Source organism: Pan troglodytes, chromosome 5 (genome assembly GCF_028858775.2).
Source record: "Pan troglodytes isolate AG18354 chromosome 5, NHGRI_mPanTro3-v2.0_pri, whole genome shotgun sequence".
Classification (NCBI taxonomy): domain Eukaryota; kingdom Metazoa; phylum Chordata; class Mammalia; order Primates; family Hominidae; genus Pan; species Pan troglodytes.
In genome coordinates this window covers 158,252,309-158,274,068 of record NC_072403.2, presented here as the reverse complement: position 1 = coordinate 158,274,068, position 21,760 = coordinate 158,252,309, and the positions used below count along the sequence as shown (strand labels likewise).

At 36.2% G+C, this 21,760-nt stretch overlaps 1 protein-coding gene across 5 annotated transcripts in view; it reads right to left on the bottom strand.

Annotated features, from left to right (window-relative positions):
• The window catches only part of GRM1 (glutamate metabotropic receptor 1), a 410,378-nt gene that overhangs the window by 46,195 nt on the left and 342,423 nt on the right, over window positions 1-21,760 (bottom strand). For all 5 annotated transcript variants that reach the window (XM_054685492.2, XM_009451747.5, XM_009451743.5 and 2 more), the window contains 1 exon segment: window positions 4,302-4,428. In XM_054685492.2, the coding sequence (XP_054541467.1) occupies window positions 4,302-4,428 (127 nt within the window).

The window sequence follows — 21,760 nt, the reverse complement described above, 5'->3', positions numbered from 1 at the left end:
ATTACTGAGCAAAATCAAAGCAAGGTGGCAATAACTCTGATCTGAGGACTGGTAGCTACTTCTAATTTTTGAATCAAATGTTAGGGTACTTATAAGATCCTTATAAGATCCAGTACATCTTATACGATCCAGATGTATTGGAGGAGGATGAAATTTACTATCAGACTTTTTTCCAATTAGGTCAAGTCAAATTTAACATAAATTAAGAAATAAAATTCTATGCAAAGTGTCTTGAGGTAATTCATAACATTTGCAATACTACATCATGATCATATAAACCTTCATCAAAATGTTTCCCTGATTGTTTTAAAATTAATGTAAATAGTAATTCTATTACAATTCAATGAAATTCTACCAGGTGAAATTCTGTTTGTAATTCAGTGCTCAGATCAAATGTCCCTTGTTCTGCAAAGGCTTTTTTCTTCCCAGGGAAAAACAGCCGCTCCATATTTATCTGACATTTTACACATAACTCTATTGTAGGACTTATAGTTGGCTGTTTACATGGCTAGTTTCATATGAAGCTCCTTCTTTAGGATATAGACATTGCTTAATTCACCTGTATATTCCCAGTTTTTAAAAAGTACCTGGCACAAAACAGGTGGTAGTGTTTATTACAGAATGAAATAAATTAGTAGATACTAGTGTAAGAGGTTACAACAACTGTTGGAATGGAAAAAAGTTGTTAAAATTAGTTAATGTTTATAAAGCATTTTCCGTTTTTTTTAATGAGAAAATGTAGCGTAGTCTGTCTTTTTGAGGAATATTCTTATTTTACTTTTACAAATAAATTAGTAGCATTGGATTACATATAATTGGTCCACAAATTGTTAAACTACTGTCAAGCTGTATATCATGGTAGAAAAGATCCCTGTTTTTGTATCACAAGGAATAAAGTGTGAAATTTAAGTGCTGAATTAAAATGTGCAATTTCACAAGAAGAAAATATGAGAAACTTTTTAACAGCTTCGAAAAGCACTTTCTCTAAGAAATATACTAATTTCTTCATAGCCAAAAAAAAAACACATTTTAATGGAAATAAAAACCACAGTAAACCTGTTTTTATTCATTAATATTATAATGTATGGAGTGTATATTAAAAGTAGCTAACTTTTAAAGTGATTTTAAGTATATTTTAACCAACTATTAAAAATAAAAAGTATATTTTACTTCAGTAGAATACACTATTTTTCAAAGAAGAATGATTTCTCATTTTAACTAATATTTAGTGAAAAAAAATTGCCCATAAATCAAACACCTACTTAAAGGCAATGCGTTTACTTTTCTGAGTAATTCTACTGATTTTTAGTATTCTGTTCTCATAGGTTTTCTCATTTCATAACTACCGCTACCATGGTAACACCCACAACACATTGGCACGGACTATGCCCTTGCTCTGTGCTTGACATGGCATCAAGCAAGTGGTAAATGGGATTTCCTGTAAGAGACCAAAAGAAAGGCAGAATCAATATGGATCATTAAGACATTAGTATAAATTAGACTGAGGAATCTATATTGTGAAAGGCCCTAAAGATAAGATTTGCAAAATCATCTGAATATATGACCCAGTCGCAGCTGCATGCCTGTTGTTATTAGCTAAGGGCGTGGTCTGAGGAGTTGCTGGCTCAACTCATTTGAATGTTAAAGTGACTTTTATGCAAATGATAGATCATGGCATATTAAATCGTTAGAAATGTAATTGTATTAATATTAATCTATTTTTAACCAAGGAGAATTTTAAAAATATTTTACCAAGTTAAAGATCCCTAATCAATGGAAATGAGCATTTGGCAGTGGACAGAAAATATGCAATAATCCCACAATAGAGCATCTCCAGGGAATAAAAGGTATGACCTTGAGTTCCAGTATTACATCATATCAGGTTTTTTTAAAAAGTTTTTTTATCTTAGTGTTTTAAAATGGGATAGAAATTTTTTTAATGTGTGAGATAAGCCCTAATGAAAATGAAATAGAGCAGTAGGAGAAGTTGGAGAAAGCCCAAAAAATGTAGACAAGAGAAAACTGTTTGTACCTCAAAGCCAAGACTTCTGACTTCTAAGATTAACCTCATAAAGAGGTCACTTTTGTCTTTGAGCTTTTTCCTAGTCAGCTGTGATCTCAGTCAAACAGATGAGTGGAATGACTGTCAGTAAACCCCAGCTCTCAAACACAATGGCCATCTAAGCGGACCTACTTATACAAGAAAAAGAGGCCTGGCAGGAGGCACACACCATGAAGTAGGATACAAATTTGAAGAGAAATAATGTAAGTGGAGGGAAGGCATGAGTCCAAAATGAGGTTGGAAAAGCTTTTCCAAGCCAGGCCATTGCATGCAACCATGGCAGAGTGAGAGCATTCATTAGATCCGGTGACAAACAATCCTGAATTCTCACTGTGGTTTTTCTATTAACCAACTGCATTGACCTCGATGACCCTGGGTGAGTCCCTTCTTCCTAATTCCCTCAATTTAACAAACATGTATTAAGTAGCTATTATGTTCAAGGCATCAGGCTATGCGCCAGAGAGTGGTGTTTCTCAATGGGTGGGACAGAGAGTAATTGCATCAGGATCTGCTGAGTTCCACTCCAGCGTGAGCAAAGTGGAATCTCTGAAGGTGGGTAATTCCTGGGTAATTTTTAGGCATGAAATTTAGCTGGCAAATAAAAAGATGAGTGAGATGCAGTTCATACCTTCAAAAACGTTCTGATCTACTTTTCTTCTCTTTAAAAAGGACCTTTGTACTAGGTGACTTACAAAAGCTTTCTGCTGCTCAGTTTAACTTTTTTCTAACAAAATTAACATTTTACAAGGTATCGTCACTTAGTATAATTTTAGTTACGTGACCTAGTTCTACTTACCTAGTCATTTTTTATGTACTTTGAATAAACTGCATGATTTCTTAGTTGCATATTTTTACTTGGAAACAAGTAAAAAAATGTCCAACCATCAAGAATATTACATTTACGGATGATTTGCAACAGCATCCAAAAAGACATGGAGTCAGGGGTTAGTGGACTAGGTTCTGCTTCTCACTATTTTCCTGACTTTGGCCATACAACTTCACCTCTCTAGGCCTCAGCTCCCTCTTTCTAAGATGATAAGACGAGGGGCTAGATTATTCAGATGACAAAGTGTCTATGTACTCAGATTAAAAAAAAGCCTCTATGGCTCCTAAAATTTATGCAAAGTTTTATGAATCATTTCTCCTCTGTAAGCTCATAACAAGATGTGTGAAAAACAAAATTCATTTATATGAACATCACTCTTAGGAAACTTACAAACTCATATAATCAATCCCTCTGAGTTCCATTGGTTTTACTAGTGAATCATCTGTTTCATTTATTCCTTTCCATTCCTACTGTAGCTGTCCTAATCCACACCTTTTCAAGTAACTCACTTGCATCAATACAACAACTTCCTATCCCACTACAAGAAGCATACCAGAAATGCGGGTATCATAATGTCATTCACCACTTTAAAATTCTTTAGTGGTTCTCCTGTGCTCAAAGCCAAAGTCCAAACATGTAGAGGAATGTCACACAGAAGCACTCTGCCATCCCATCAGTGTCCTTGTCTATTCTCATTTCTGACCACTACCCTACTGGACCATTGTGCCTACCTACCAACCCCACATACTTGTTCTATGGTTTTCTGCAAATGTGTCATAAACTTTCATGTTTCCCGTGTTCTACTTTAGGCCTGAAATTCCTTTCATCTTCTTGCCTGCTTAACAAACTTTATGCACTTTATAGATATCTCTATTATTTCAATAATTATATTATGTTTTATTATATTTTTCATGCTTCTTTCCTGATAGGTTTTAAGCAAAATAAAAGCCAGGATGATTATTTTAATAATTATGTTATGTTTTATTATATTTTTCCATGTTTCTTCCCTGATAGATTTTATACAAAATAAAAGCTGGGACATTTACTTTTTTATTTTTAGGGCCTACAGTAGTGCCTCATCCATAGTAGATGTTCAAGAAATGATTGCAAATATAAATTCAGGTGGCCAGAAATACCTTCAAATACAATTTAAAGAAAAACAGAAAACAACTCTATAATAGCATAGCCTACCACACATCAATTCATTGTTATTTACATTTACATGAACTTTCTTTTCAATATAGATTATAGAAAACTTATGAGGTTTATGTATACTCCTTGACATGAGGACTAAAAAGTGTGCATTGTAAATTAACATTGAGAAGACATGAGCTAATCATTCTCATTTGAGGGATGGACACATTGGAAAGGCAAATAGTGAGGCACAAGGTTTCCAAGTGAGGCAGTTCCTACCTGTTAGATCTGCATTGGGCCACCATCCCAAGTCACAAGCTTTGCAGGTGAACTCATCTTGCACATATTCATTCTCTTTGCAGGCCGTGCAAATCCAGCAGCAGCTCACTTCTCCTTTCCGTATAACCTATAACATAGATATTTCATGAATTTTAAAGATAGTTTTCCCAGAAAAGCTTCTATTTCAGATGAGGACTTGTTTTCAGAGTATGAATAAAGAAAAAAAGACTAACTATGAAAATAATCTTATATGCTGAGGAATCTTAAGAATGTGAATTTGTATATATTTGATTATCTTAGAGTTTGGATGGAATTGTCAATTCATTCCATGCTGGGTTTGGAGGCTTTTCAATAATAATTCATTTTATAGAGTTATTTGACTACATTTTTTTGCAGAGTTAAAAATGAAGCAGTTTAATTTAATCCTTGTTTATATTAATATTTATTACTCTCAAAAAAGAAAAAGTATACATTTTTCTTCTCTGAGAAAGCAAGTAATGTTTTACTAAAAAAGTCTGTAATAAAACCTTTTAATTCATAAAAGCTAAGTAATTACACAATTTTTGTTGTAATTATGAAAAACTGAATTATTAGACAATTTCACTCAAGAGCAACTATATATACATAAAAACAGAATGATAGCTAAGAAAGAAGAATCAAGTATTGACCTGCCTGACTTTCTCTAGTGAATTCAAAAGATCATAACAAGTATTGGTAGCAAAATTACTAGTTCAAAATTACTGGAGAGCTGCTTAATATCTGAGCAGTTTAAACTTTCCCCCATTTTCAGTTTGCTTGGTAAACACTTTCACACTCCATAGTACAAAAATAAACATAAAAACACATTGCATTTGAAGTGCACGTCTTGTAGACAGCACACAATTTGGTCTTGCATTTATCTCTAGTCTGGCAATTTCTGCCTTTTATTGTTTAGTACATTTACATTTATCATAATAATCAGTATGGTTAAATATAAATCAATCATCTCTTATTTTTCTTTTTTCTGTCCTATATGTTCTTTGTTTTTTGCCTTCTTTTTAGCATTCTATTTTATCTGCATAGTGGCTTACTAGTTAGGCCTCTTTGCTATGTTCCAGTGGTTGCTCTAAAGTTGACAATATGCACCACTAATTTATCACAGTGTACATTCAGATAAGATTATACTACTTTATGTATAATGTAAGAACCCTACAGTAATATTCTTCCATTTTCCCCTCCCGTCCTTTGGGTTATAGTTTTATACATTTTACTTCCACATATTTATTTTATAGACCCTTCCCAAATGAATTATTATTTTTGCTTTAAACAGTCAATTATCCCTGAAATATGTTTTTTAAAATAACAAAGATATTATATTTTATATTTAGCCATATATTTACATTTCTGGTTCTTTTAATTACTTTGTTTAGGTCCACATTTTGGCCTGGTATAATTTTCTTCTTCCTGAAGACCTTTCTTTAACATTTACAGCCATGCCATCCTGAGAATATGACCTCTCTCAGCTTCTATTTGTTTGAAAAAGTATTAATTTTGCCTTAGTATTTCAAAAATAACATTTTCACTTGGTATGGAAGTTTAAGTTGACCGTATATACATATTCTATTTCAGCATGTTATGTCATTCCATTGTCCTAGGGAATGGAATTCTAGGTTAAAGATTATTATTATTATTTTTTGCTTTCAGTTCTTTGAAGATGTTACTTCTTTCTTGTCTCACCTATAGTTTCTGATAAGAAGCCTGCCATAATTGTTATTTCGTTCTTCTGAATGTATCACCCCTTTCTTATTTTGGATATTAATTTTTTTATCACCGGTTTTTAGCAACTTAATTGTAATGACTTCTTTGTGTTTATCCTGCTTAAGATTTGCTGAACTTTATGGATTTGGGCTTACATTTTCATTACATTTAAAATTTTACAGCCACCATTTCTTCAGGTTTTCTTCTGACCTGCTTCACTCTCCCATCCTTTTGGAGCTTCAGTTGCACTTATAGTCTACCACTGGGTATTACTCTGCAAGTAACTGAGAGTTTGCTCATTTCTTTTAGCTTTTAATTTTTTCTCTTTGTGCCTCATTTGCCTGTTTCCTATTGCTATGTTTTTCAGTTCACTGACCTTTAGTTCTACAACAATTAATGTGCTGTTAATCCAATCCATTAAAATGTTTTTTTCTTAGATATGTTATTTTTCAGCTGTATAACTTCTAATATGTTATTTTTTATATTGTCATTTTTCTTCTTTTTATATTTGTGTCTTCTTTTAAATCTTTTAGCACGTATTTATCCTTGTGTTTTAACGCCCTTGACTGCTAATTTTAACATCAATGTAATTTCTGGAACTGTTTCTATTGCTTGGTTTTCTTCCTGGTAATGTGACACATTTTGCTACTTGGTCAAATCTGCAATTTTTTGGCTAGATGCAAGACATTGTGTGCATTAAGGTGTAGAGTGCGGATTTATTTTTCTTCCTTTTTAAAATGAGTGTCGGACTTTGTTTGAGCATGCAGTTAAGCAACTTACAGCTCAGTTTGTTCCCTTTGAGCTTTGATTTTAAACTATTAGAGCAAGTCTAGAATAGTCACTGTTTGAGGAATAGTTTAGCCTCATTATTAAGACATGACCTTCCAAGAGCTTTTACTTAATTCTTTATGTATTCAACAAGATATCTCTACTCCGGCTGCTGGAAGTTGGAAAATTTCTGGCTCTATGTCAGCTCTGGGAATCCAACTCCCTACTAAGTGTTCCTTACCCGGACTCAAAATTCCAGCCGGCTGACATGTAGACTAGTATTCAATCAAATACTCAAGGGAATGCCTATGCTAATTTCTGTGACTCCTTTTTTGCATAGATCCATCTTCTTCCATACTTTGCACTACAAATTCTAGCTGTTTTGGTCCTCCCAAACTCTGATTCTGTCTTCTTAAATTAGCAAGATGGCCAAGCTCCATTTGCTTTCTCTCTCAAATGAACAACCATCAGGAAATTATTTCTGTCTTTCTGTCTCCAGGCAGAAAGCCTGAGTGATTTTAGGGTTCACCTTGTTTGTTTCCCTTTACTTCCATGAACTCAAGGTCATGTACTGTTTTCCAATGTCTGAACACAGTTGTTTTGTATATTTCGTCAAGATTTCTAGTTGCTTATGGCAGAAGGCTAAGTCTGGACTCTGTTAATCCCTCATCTCTAGGAGCAGAATTTCTTCTCTAACACAATAAAAATGATCAAATATTCCTATATGTAAAATCAGAAACTAAACTCTAATTATTGCCATACTTTAAAATGATAGAAACTCTAGCCTTCATAAAAATAAAATTATCTTCCTGCACATCAGGTTGACATTTATACCACTGTTTTAGAATTACATAAAAAGATTAAATGACAGAATATTTTCAGCAAGTATATAAGGTTTTCTGTTCCTACTTTTACTTTCAGATAACTTTTGAAAGTAGAGTCAATTAAGTCTTTTCTGAAAAAATTCACACCTATCTTCAAAATAGGCATAAGAAATTTAAATTATAAAAGATATCTTTTCTAAATGATATGAGAAAAAATTGAATTAATAAGTAAATGCTACTGTCTTAATTTAATTGGGATAAGCAGTACAGTAAGAGCCATCATGAATTACTGTATGTCACTTCAACCAGCTGTATCTTTCTCCCTGTGTAAAATTAGTACTGCTAATTAGACAAATTCAAAAGACAATAATGCTAAACCAATTTACTTATGCAGGATGACTGGTGAAAGTAGATTCTGCAAATAATTAGTACATGGAAGGTGTTTGACATTAGCTTTTGAATGACTGAATACATTAATGAATAAGTTATTAGCTTATATCTTTAATACAGAATGAAAAATAGGGATGCTTACATGGAGTTAGTTTTTTAATCCTCTTTCTTTATGCACCAAGTGCATCAAGCATGTGTACTTTTGCCATATAATATCTGTAAGATGAAATTTATCCTTTCTATCTTCATAGTCACCCCTCTAGACTCAGACTTTATTAATTTACACTGAAATTATGCTCCCTCCCCATAGTATCATCCATTGTATATATCTAGGGACTTATATACCATGCCTCTAATTTCTTCTCACTCCAGAGTAAGATGCACACAGCTGCCAAGATCATCCAAATAGTCTGTAGCTCCTCAAAGGAAAGGACTATGCCATCTTTTCAATGTTTTCACAGCGTAGTCATCAAGGCACAGAAATATACCAATAACACACAGCCAATAAATGAGTGTTGAATGGAATATTTTTCAAAAATATAATTAGGTCACTCAAAGAACTTTAGTGCCTCCTCTTTTAATACCTTTGAAATATAAGTTCTTCAGTCAGGTATTTACTTGGCCCCTAGTTTTTGTTTCTGTACCTGACTTTGTCTGTTATTAATTTCTTACATATGTCTGTGAAAAAAGGAAGGGTAGTCTCTATACTTAAATGCATATTACCTTCTATTTAGAATGTCATCTTTCCTACATAAAACCCTCCATGTCACTACTTCCAAGATAAGACACAAAAGTCACATGCTTCGGTGAGTATTTTAGAGCAGTGAGTCTTTCAAAGCATTATGTTATGTGGAACTCTTAATCAACAAAAATATAGTTGATATTTTATTACCACAGGTTATCTTTTGTCCTCTAATTGTTTTACAAATATGTGGGAGATATGTTACATTCAGACAAGTTTTTTTTTTTAATCTTAGGTTCTTATATCTCTTATATATGTTCTAGTTTCCCCAAAGTGACAAATTTAAAATTATTTTTATATTTGTCATAGTAACTGATATTTCTTTTGTATGATGTATACGTTCAATAAGTGAATAAGTGTTTAATTTTTGTCACAATAAAATGCTTTTTATGTCAACTCTGAGTCATAGTAAAAGTTTTGACATTTCACTGAAACTTCCCTGGAAGGACTAAGGCTTTCTAAGACCTACCTGTTTTGATTCTTTTTACATCTTGTGTACATGGTTCTATGCTTGTTAGTGAGACTAGGTGATCTGCTGCTACACACAATGTTATGATTCACTTTATGTACACTGTGAGTGTCTTAAAACATTTATACCATAGGAAATTAAATGTCCACTTTGTGACTACATTTCTGAAGCAACCGGAAATGGATTTGTTTAAATTAAAATTTTATTTAGAGAATGGATGAAAGAAAGCAAACAGCATCAAGAGAACATAATGGTGGAAAAGTAACTAAAAAAGGTAAAAGAGAAAATTTTCTTTGTAAGAGAAACATCTGAAAGACTAAAAAGAATGAAGGAACTGGGTCTACTTTAATTAGAATTGTAGGAGAGAGTAAACTGTTTCTGGCCCCTAGGTGGAGCAAGATGAAGGAATAGAGAATTCTACCGATTGTCTGCCTCCCCCACCAAGGACACCAACAAATATCTACAGAGAATCAAAAATCAAGTAAACACTCAGTATCTGGTTTTAACTTCATATTGATGAAAGAGGCACTGTAGAGTTAGAAAAAACAGTCCTGAATCACCGATGCCACCCTTTCTCCACACTCTAGATGCTGCGGCATGATGCAGAGAGCATCTCTAGGTGCTGAGGGAGGGAAAACACAGTAATTGTGAGGCACTGAACTCAGTGCTGTCCTGTTAGAATAGAAGGGAAAACCAGATCAAACTCAGCTGATGCCCACCCACAGAGGGAGCATTTAAACCAGCCCTATCTAGAAGAGACTCGCTGATTCCATGGGTTTGAACTTAAGTGCCTACAAGCCTTGCCACCAAGGGCAACAGGATACTGTTTCTCCAAGTAAACTTGAAAGGCAGTCTAGATCATAAGGATTGGAACTTTTAGGTGAGTCCTAGGGCTGAACTAGGCCCAGAGACAGTGGACTGGTGGGGGCAGATAACATACTGGGACAACAGCTGGGGCAGCTAAGGGAGCGCTGGCATCACACCTCCCCTAACCCCAGCCTGTACAGCTGGTAGCTCCAAAAGAGACCTCTTCTTTCCACTTGAGCAAAGGAGAGGAAAGAGTTGGGAGGACATTGTCTTGCATCTAGGATACCAGCTCAGCCACAGCAGGATAAGGCACCCATCAGAGTTTTGAAGCCCCTGTTTCAGGCCCTAGCTCCCAGAGGACACTTCTATACACATCCTGGGCCAGAAGCGAACCTGTTGCCTTGAAGGAAAGGACACAGTCCTGGCAGCATTTATCACCTGCTAACTGAAATGCCCTTGGGCCCTGTATAACCAACAGTGATACACAGGTACTACATTGAGGGCCTTGAGCGAGCCTCTGAGACTGACTTCAGATAAGACTCAACAGATTACCAGCTGTGGTGGATATGGGGCAAAACTCCTTCTGCTTGGGAGAAGCAGAGGGGAAATAAAAAGGGGCTTTGTCTTAAGTACCAGCATGGCCACATCAAATGGGCTCCTGGGTCCTTGATTCCATAGCTTGACTCTTGAACTACATTTCTGGATCTGCCTTGGGCCAGACGGGAGCCCACTGCCCTGAAGGGTATGTCCCAGGCCAGGCAGCATTTACCACAAGCTGACTTCAGAGACCTTGGGCCTTAAGGGAACATCGGGGGTAGTCTGCCAGTACTCCTTATGGCCTAGGGTGGCAGTGACTATGGGGTGAGTCTCCTCTACCTTTGGAAAGATGCCAAAGGGCACTCTGATGGGTGCCCTTTGGAAAGGGGGAAAGTGTGTGAAGGACTGCATCTTGTGGTTTGAGTGCCAGCTCAGCTGCAGTATGATAAAACACCAGGCAGACTTCTAAGTTTTTTGACTCTAGTCATTGACTCCCAGATGGAACTTCCAAATCCACACAGGGCTCTGGGAGACCTTGCTGTCCTGAAGGCAAGAACACAGACCTGGCTGGCTTTGCCACTTGCTGACTGTAGAGCCCAGGGCCTTGAGCAGACAGGTAGCATGGAGTGGTTTCAGCAGGCCTTGAGAAAGAACCAATACTGTGCTGACTTGAGGTCAGCACAACTATGGCAAAGTCACAGTTGTGGTGGCTACAAGGGTACTTGTGTCACTCCACTCACAGCTTTAGGTGGCTCAGAACAGAGAGAGCGAGAAAGAGAGAGAGAGAGAGAGAGAGAGAGAGACTCTGTATGTTTGAGAGAAAGTAAGGGGAGAGAACAAGAGTCTCTGGTAACCCAGAGTCTTGTCCTGGATCTTGTCCAAGACAATCAAGGTGGTACCTCTATGAGTCTGCAACAACCACAGTCTTACTAGGGTTGGGGAGCCCCTTAAAGCAGATACAGCTTGGATCACAACACTCAAGTTCTTTCAAATATCTGGAAAGCCTTCTCGAGAAGGATGGTTACAAATAAGCCCAGACAGTAAAGGCTACATTAAATACCTATATCTTCAATGTCCATGCACCAAAGAGCATGTACTAGCATCAACACCATCCAGGAAAACATGACCTCACTAAATTAACTAAATAAGACACCGGGAACCAATCTTGGAGAAACAGAGATATGAGACCTTTCAGACAGACTTCAAAATAGCTGTGTTGAGGAAACTCAAAGAAATTCAAGATAACACAGAGAAGGAATTCAGAATTCTATCAGATAAATTTAACAGAGATTGAAATAATTAAAAAGAAACAAGCAGAAATTCTGGATCTGAAAAATGCAATTAGCATACTGAAGAATGCTTCAGAGTCTTAATGCAGAATGGATCAAGCAGAGAAAAGAATTAGTGAGCTTAAAGACAGGATATTTGAAAATACCTATCAGAGGAGACAAAAGAATAAAGAAAAAAAACAATAAAGCGCACCTACAGAATCTAGTAAATAGCCTCAAATGGGCAAATCTAAGGATTATAGGCCTTAAAGATGGGTAGAGAAAGAGATAGAGTTTGAAAGTATATTTTAAAAGGTAGTATCAGAGAACTTCCCAAATATAGAGTAAGATACCAATATCCAAGTACAAGAAGGGTATTGTATGAGTCTGTTCTCATGCTGCCAATAAAGACATACCTGAGACTAGGTAATTTATAAAGGAAAAAGGTTTGACTCACAGTTTCACATGGTTGGGGAAGCCTCACAATCATGGTGGAACACAAAGGAGTAACAAAATCACATCTTTTATGGTGGCAGGCAAGCAAGAGAGAGAATGTGCAGGGAAACTCACCTTTATAAAATCATTCACTTCTTCACTATCACAAGAACAGCACAGGAAAGACTGGCCCTCATGATTCATTTACCTCCCTGGCCCCTCCCAAATCTCATGTCTTCACATTTCAAGACCTATTATGCCTTCTCAACAGTCCCACAAAGTCTTAACTCATTTCAGAATTAACTCAAAAGTCCACGCTCCAAAGTCTCATCTGAGACAAGGCAAGTCTCTTCCATCTATAAGCCTGTACAATCAAAAGCAAATTAGTTACTTCCTAGACACAGTGCTAGATACAATGAGGGTACAGGAATTGGGTAAATAACCTCTATTCCAAATGGGAGAAATTGGCCAAAACAAAAGGGCTACAGGCCCCATCCAAGTCCGAAACCCAATATGGCAGTCATTTAACCTTAAAGTTCCAAAATTATCTCTTTTGACTCCATGTCTGAATCCAGGTCTTGCTGATGCAAGAGGTGGGTTCCCATGGTCTTGGGCAGCTCCACCCCTGTGGCTTTATCAGATACAGCCCCACTCCTGGCTGCTTTCGCGGGCTGCTGCTGAGTGTCTGCAGCTTTTCCAGGCACACAGTGCAAGTGTCAGTGGAATGGATCTATCATTCTGGGGTCTGGAGGATGGTGGCCCTCACTAGGGCCACTAGGCAGTGCCCCAGTGGGAACTCTGTATGGGGGCTCACACCCCACATTTTCCTTCTGCACTTCCCTAGCAGAGGTTCTCCATGAGGGTTCCACCCCTGCAGCACACCTCTGCCTGGACATTCAGGTATTTCCATGTATCCTCTGAAATCTAGGTGGAGGTTCCCACTCCTCAACTCTTCCATGCACGCACATGCCCAATACCATGTGTAAGTCACAAAGGCTTGGGTCTTGCATCCTCTGAAGCAACAGCTTGAGCACTATATTGGCCCATTTTAGCCACAGCTGGGATGCAGGGCACCAAATCCCTAAGCTGCACACACACTTCCAACTTCCGTGCAACCACAAACCCAACACCAGGTTTAAGCCACCAAGGCTTGGGGCTTGCACCCTCTGAAGCAATGGCTTGAGCTCTACCTTGGCCCATTTTAGCCACAGCTGGGATGCACAGCACTGAACTAATCCAGGAAGCCTTTTTTTCCTCCTAGGCCTCTGGACCTGTGATGGGAGGAGCTGCCCTAAAGGTATCTCACATGGCCTGTTGACATTTTCCCCATAGTCTTGGTGATTAGCATTGGGCTACTCGTTGCTTATGCAAATTTCTGCAGTCAGCTTGAATTTCTCCCTAGAAAATGGGTTTTTCTTTTCTAATGCATCATCAGGCTGCAAATCTTCCAAACTTTTATCCTCTTTCACCTCTTGAAGGCTTTGCTGCTTAGAACTTTCTTCCACCAGATACCCTAAGTTGTCTCTCTCAAATTCAATGTTCCACAGGTCTCTGGGGCAGGGGCATAACGCCACCAGTCTGTTTGTATAGCAAAAGTGACCTTTACTCCAATTTCTAACAAGTTTCTCATCTCCATCTGAGACCACCTCAACCTGGACCTTATTGTCCATATCACTTCAGCATTTTGGTCAAAGCCATTTAATAAGTCTCTAGGAAGTTCCAAACTTTCCTACACTTTCCTGTCTTCTTCTGAGCCCTCCAAACTGTTCCAATCTCTGCCTGTTACCCAGTTCTAAAGTTGCTTCCACATTTTCAGTATCTTTACAGCAGTCCCCCACTCCCAGTACCAATTTACTGTATTTGTCTGTTCTCATGCTGCTAATAAAGACGTACCCAAGACTGGGTAATTTATAAAGGAAAAAGGTTTAAAGGACTCCCACTGCAACATGGCTGGGGAGGCCTCACAAGCTCCAAGGCCTCACAACCAAGTAGAAGGCAAAGGAGGGGTAAAGTCACGTCTTGCATGGTGGCAGGCAAGAGAGAGAGCATGTGCAGGGGAACTCCCCTTTGTAAAACCATCATATCTTGTGAGACCTATTCACCATCATGAGAACAGCACCAGAAAGACCTGCCCTCATAATTCAATTACCTCCCACTTGGTCCCTCCCATGACATGTGGGAATTATGAGAGTTACGATTTGACATTTGGGTGGGGACACAGCCAAACCATATCAGTTATAGAACTCTGAGCAGTTTGAACCCAAAGAAGACTACCTCGAGGCACTTAATAATCATAGTATTAGGTAAAGGATGAAGAAAGGATTCTAAAAGTAGCAAGAGCAAAGAAACAATTAACATAAAACGCAGCTCCAATATGTCAGGCAGCAGACTCCTCAGTGGAAACTTTACAGGCCAGGAGACACTGGGATGACATATTTAAAGTGCTGAAGGAAAAAAAATTCTACCATAGAATAGTATATTTGATGAAAATATCCTTCACACATGAAGGACACATAAAGGAGAAATAAAGACTCCCAGACAAAAGCTGAGGGATTTAATCAATACCAGACCCATCCTACAAGACATACTTAAGGGAGTACTTCCATCAGAAAGAAAAGAACATTAATGAACAATAAATAATCACCTCAAGGTACAAAATTCGCAGGTAATAGTACATGGAATAAAAAGAATATTATAACACTATAACTGTGGTATGTAAACTACTCTTAAGTAGAAAAACTAAATAATGAACCAATCAAAAGTAATAAATACCACAACTTTTCAAGACATAGTCAATATAATAAGATAAATATAGAAACAACAAAAAGTTTAAAAGCAGGGATACAAAGTTAAGGCATATCGTTTTTATTAGTTTTCTTTTTTGTTTGTTTATTGAAACAGTGTTGTTGTTATGAGGTTAAAACAATAGGTTATAAGATAGTATTTGCAAGCCTCATTGTAACCTTAAAACAAAAAACATACAATGGAAACACACACAAAAATGAAAAGCAAGAAATTAAATCATGCCACCAGAGAAAATTACCTTCACTAGAGGAAAACAGGAAGGAAGGAAAGAGAGAAGGGAGGGAAGACCATAAAACTACCAGAAAACAAACAACAAAATGGTAGGAATAAGTCCTTATTTATCAATAATAACATGGAATGTAAATGGACTAGATTCCCCAATCAAAAGACATAGACTGACTAAAAGCTGCTGCCTACAAAAAACACACTTCACCTATAAAGACATGGTTAGACTGAAAATAAAAGGATGGCAAAAGATAATCCGTGCTAATGGAGACCAAAAAAGAGCATCGGTCTCATATAAGACAATATAATTTTAACACAAAAACTATAAGAAGAGACAAAGAAGGTCACTATATAATGATAAAAGGGTCAATTCAACTGGAGAATATAACAATTTTATACATATATGAACCAAATACTGGAGCACCTAGATAGGTAAAGGAAATATTATTAGAGCTATAGAGAGAGACAGGCCCCAATACAATAATGACTGGAGATTTCAACAACCCACTGTCAGCATCAGACAGATCTTTCAGTCAGAAAATCAACAAAGAAACATCAGACTTAATCTGCACTATAAAACAAATGGATCTAATAGATAATTACAGAAGATTTCATCTAAGAGCTGCAGAATACACACTCTTTCTCAGCACTTCCTCTCTTCCTCTTTCTTGAGAATGAGTCATTATCAAGGATAGATCACACATTATGTCACAAAACAAGTATTAATACATTCAAAAAATTTAAATAATATCAAGGATCTTCTCTGATCACAATGGAATAAAAGTAGAAATGAATAACAAGAGGAATTCTGGACACTACACAAACGACGTGGAAATTAAACAATATGCTACTGAATGACTAGTGGGTCAATAAAGAAATTAACAAGGAAATTGAAAAATTTATTGAAATGAATTATAATAAAAACACAATATACCAAACCTATGGATAGTGTGGATAGCAAAAACAGTATTAAGAGGGAAGTTTATAGCTATAAGTGCCTACATCAAAAAAGAGAAAAAACTTTAAATGAACAATCTAACAGTGCATCTTAAGGAACTAAAAAAGCAAGAGAAAACCAAAGCCAATATTAGTAGAAGAAAAACATAATGAAGATCAGAATAGAAATAAATCAAATTGAAATGAAAAACAACAATATGAAACATCAATGAAACAAAAAGTTGGTTTTTTGAAAAGTTAACAAAGTTGAGAAACTTTAGTCAAACTAACAAAAAAAAAGAGAGAAGATCCAAATAAATAAAAATCAGAAATGAAAAAAGAGACATTACAACTAATATTGCAGAAATTCAAAGGATCATTACTGGCTACTATGAACAACTGTATGCCAATAAATTTTAAAAATCTAGAAGAAATAGACAAATCCGTGGATACACACAACCTACCAAGATTGAACCAGGAAGAAATCCAAAGCCTTAACAGAACAATAACAAGTAACAAGATTGAAGCCATAATAAAACGTCTCCCAGTAAATAAAAGCCAGGGACCTGTTTGCTTCCCTGCTGATTTCTATCAAGCATTTAAAGAAAACCTAATACCAATTCTACTCAAACTATAACAAAATATAGAGGAGGAGAAAATACTTCCAAACTCATTCTATAAGGCCAATATTACCCTGATATCACAACCAGATAAAGATACATCAAAAAAGTATAACTACAGGCCATTATTTCTGATGAATATTGATGCAAAAATCCTCAACAAAATAGTAGCAAACAGAATTCAACAATACATTAAAAAGATCATTCATCATGAACAAGAGGGATTTATCCCTGGGATGCAGGGATGGTTCAATATATGCAAATTAATCAATGCGATACATCATATCAACAGAATAAAGGATAAAAACCATATGATTATTTAAATTGATGCATAAACAGCATTTGGTAAAATTCAACTTCTCTTCATAATAAAACTCCTCAAAACTGGGGATAAAAGGAACATATCTCAACATCATAAAAGCCATGTATTACAGACCCACAGATAGTATCATACTGAATGGGGGAAAACTGAAAGCCTTTCCTCTAAGATGTGGAGCACAACAAGGATACTCACTATCAGCACTGCTTTTCAACATAGTACTGGAAGTATTCACTACAGCAGTCTGGCAAGAGAAAGATATAAAGGGCATCCAAATTGGAAAGGGAGAAGTCAAATTGTCCTTGTTTGTAGATGATATGATCTTATATTTGGGAAAACCTAAGGACTGCACAATAAAACTATTAGAACTTATATACCAATTCAATAATGTTGCAGGATACAAAATCAACATACAAAAATCAGTAGCATTTCTATATGTCAACAACAATGAACAATGTGAAAAGGAAATAAAAAAGTAATCTCATTTACAATAGCCACACTGATATGGTTTGGCTCTGTGTCCGCCCCCATCCCCAAATCTCATATCAAATTGTAATCCCCAGTGTGGCAGAAGGGGTCTGATGGGAGGCGATTGACTCATGGGGGTGGTTTCTAATGGTTTATCATCATCCCTCCTAGTGCTGTCTCACGATAGAGTTCTCATGAGATCTGGTTGTTCAAAAGTGTGTAGCACTTCCCCCTTCACTTTCTCTCTTTTCTGCCAGCCATGTTCAGGTGCGCCTGCTTCCACTTCACCTTCTGCCATGATTGTAAGTTTTCTGAGAATCAGAAGCCTGTACAACCCACAAAACCATGAGCATATTTAAACCTCTTTTCCTTATAAATTACCCAGTCGCAGGTAGATCTTTATAGCAGTAGGAGAACAGACTAATACACACACATAAAATTAAATACCTAGGAATTAACAAAAGAGGTGGAAGATCTCTATAATGAAAACTATAAAACGCTGATGAAAGAAATTGAAGAGGACACCCAAACATTGAAAAATTTTTATGTTAATTGATTAGAATAAACCACTATCGTTAAAATGCCCATGCTAGCTAAAGCAATTGACAGAGTCAATGCAATCCCTTTCAAAAGACCAATTTCATTTTTCATAGAAATAGAAAAAACTATTCTAAAGTTTGTATAGAACCACAAAAACCCAGAATAACCAAAGCTATCTAAAGCAAAAAGGACAAAACTGGAGAAACCACATTTCATTACCTGACTTCAAATTATACTACAGAGCTATAATAACCAAAACAGCACAGTACTGGCATAAAAACAGGCACATAGACCAATTCATCAGAATAGAGAACCCAGGAACAAATCCACACACCTGCAGTAAACTCATTTTTGACAAAGGTACCAACAACACACACTAGGAAAAAGACATCATCTTTAATAAATGGTGCTGGGGAAACTGGATTTTCCTATGCAGAAGAATGAAACTAGACCCCTACCTCTCCCCATACACAAAAATCAAATAAATATCAATTAAAGACTTAAATCTAAGACCCAAACTATGAAAATGCAAGAAAACATTGGGGAACATTTCCAGGACATTGATCTGGGCAAAAATTTCTTGAGCAATACCCCACAAGCATAGGCAACCAAAGCAAAAATGGACAAATGGGATCACATCAAGTAAGAAATCTTCTTCACAGCAAAAGATACAATCAATAAGATGAAAAGACAACCCACAGAATGGAAGAAAATATTTACAAACTACCCATCTAGGAAGGAATTAATAACCAGAATGTATAAGGAGCTCAAATAACTCTATAGGAAAAAAATCTGATAATCCAATCAAACTACGGACAAAAGATTTGAATAGATGTTTCTTAAAAGAAGACATGCAAGTGGCAAACAGGCATAAGAAAAAGTGCTCAACATCATTGATCATCAGAGAAATGCAAATCAAAACTACAATGAGATATCATCTCACCCCAGTTAAAATGGTTTATATCCAAATGACAGGCAATGACAAATGCTGGTGAAGATGAGAAGAAAACAGAATCCTTGTACACTGTTCATGGGAATGTAAATTAGTACAATCACTATGGAGAATAGTTTGGAGTTTCCTTAAAAAAACTAAACATCGAGTTACCATCTGATCCAGCAATGACACTGCTAAGTACACAAAATAAAGGAAATCAGTATATTGAAGAGATATCTGCACTCCTATGTTTGTTGTAGCACTTTTTCTAATAGCTAAGATTTGGAAGCAACCTAAATGTTCATCAACAGGTGAATTTAAAGAAAAGGTAATGCATATACACAATGGAGTATTATTCAGCCATAAAAAAGAATGAGATCCAGTCATTTGCAACAACATGGATGGAACTTGAGATTATTATGTTAAGTAAAATAAGCCAGGCACAGAAACACAAACATCACATATTCCCACTTATCTGCGGGATCTAAAAATCAAATCAATTGAACTCATGGACATAGTAGAAGAATGGCTACCAGAGGCTGGGAAGAGTAGTTGGGGCATGGGGAGGAGATGGGGATGGTTAATGAGTACATAAGAAATAGAATGGATAAAACCTACTATTTGATAGCACCGTAGCATGACTATAGTCAATAATAACTGGATTTTACATTTTAAAATATCGTAAAGATTGTAATTGGATTGTTTGTAACTCAAAGGATAAATGCTTGAGGGAAGGAATACCGCATTCTCCATGATGCACTCATTGTACATTGTATGCCTGTGTCAAAACATCTCATGTACCCCATAAATATATATACCTACTATGTACCCATAAAAATTAAAAATTAAAATAAAAAGTAAAAAGAACTGTGGGAGAGTCAGCTGTAAGAGAAAGGAGCTAGCTCCACTAGCCTGTGTCCCTATAGCACTTCATATCCTCTTTGAGAGCTTGGGCAACAATAGAATCTAATTACTGATCCGTTTTTCCCCAGCTACACTATGAGTTCCTCAAAAGAAGAGGCCATGTTTATTTCCTTTGCATTCACAGTGCTAGCACAGTTCTTGGCACATATCAGTTACTCAACAATGTATGTGAAAGAATGGAAGGCAATAATATAGACTATGACAGAAAGAAAAAATGGAAACGAAGAATTCAATTGGAATAAAAGAGACATAGAACTACATAAACATATCATACAATGTAGGACTACATTGTAATTTATCACCGACAAAGTATAATAAAATGGTAAGAACATAAAATGATCAAAAAGTTGACATATATTAAGTCAAACTATGTGCTAGGCACTGTATATAGAATTACACGAATCTTGACTACTCCACAGGGTGCAGTTAATTGTGTACATCTTGCAAATGAGGGGACGTGTAGATGGACCCAATACCTTGCACAAGCCTCAGTCAAGTTATTTCCAAGAATTAGGCTCTTCCCAGTATCACAATGGCTGCCAGCATGATGACAGATTATTCTGAGAGCCAAAATTGTATCTCAGGGGTTGGCATATATATATTCAATTAATCAACTTCTGTTTAGTGACCCGCTGTGGCCCACATGATGTTATGCATGGGAATAAATAAATGGAAAGACCCGATTATTGAAGTTAAAGAGCTCAAAAATCTTATACAATGGATTAAGTATATCTCTAGAAGGGGAAATAATATGCCAATGAAGAGATATTTATTCAGTTATTCATTAATTCCTTCATTCACCATTCATTCATTCACTCATCCAAAATTCTATTTGAGTGCCTACAATGCACCAGGCACTATGTCAAGGTTAGAAATAATCAGTGAACAAAGCAGATAATGTCACTACCCATGAGGAGCTGTCATTCTGGAAAAAGGCTATGGAAAAAACTAAATCAAGAAAAAGAAATAGGGTACAGAGCAGAAACAGAGGTGAAGAAAGAAAAGGGCCTAGGGAACAAAGTTAGATACCTTTCCTTCAGTTATATGCAAGTCTTCACTTAAACTTGCACAACATCAAGAAAGGCTGAGTCTTTAAAAGAGCAAGAATAGCTATACTCATATCAGATGAAACAGACTTCAAGTCAAAACTGTAAAGAGAGACAAAGCGGGCTATTTTATAATGATAAAGGGGTCAATTCAACAAGAGGATATGACAGTTGTAAATATCTATGCATCCAACATCAGAGCACCCAAATATACAAAGCAAACATTCATAGACATAAAGAGACAGATAGACTGCTATACGGTAATAGTTGGAGACTTCAACACTCCACTTTTAGCAATGGACCAATCATTCAGACAGAAAATCAATAAAGAAACATTGGAGTTAAACTACATTTTAGACCAAATGGACCTGACATTTACAGAACACTCTATCTAACTGCTACAGAGTGCATATTCTTCTTACGAGCAGTACATCTAACATTCTCTGGGATAGACCATACGTTGGGTGACAAAATAAGACCCCAAAATCAGAAAAAAAATCAAAATTATATCATATATCTTTTCAGATCACAATAGAATAAAACCAGAAATCAATAACAAGAGTAATTTTGGAAACTGTAAAACTACAGGGAAAATAAATGACATGCTACTGAATAACCAATAGGTCCATGAATAAATTAAGAAGAAAATTTAAAAATTGAGAAAC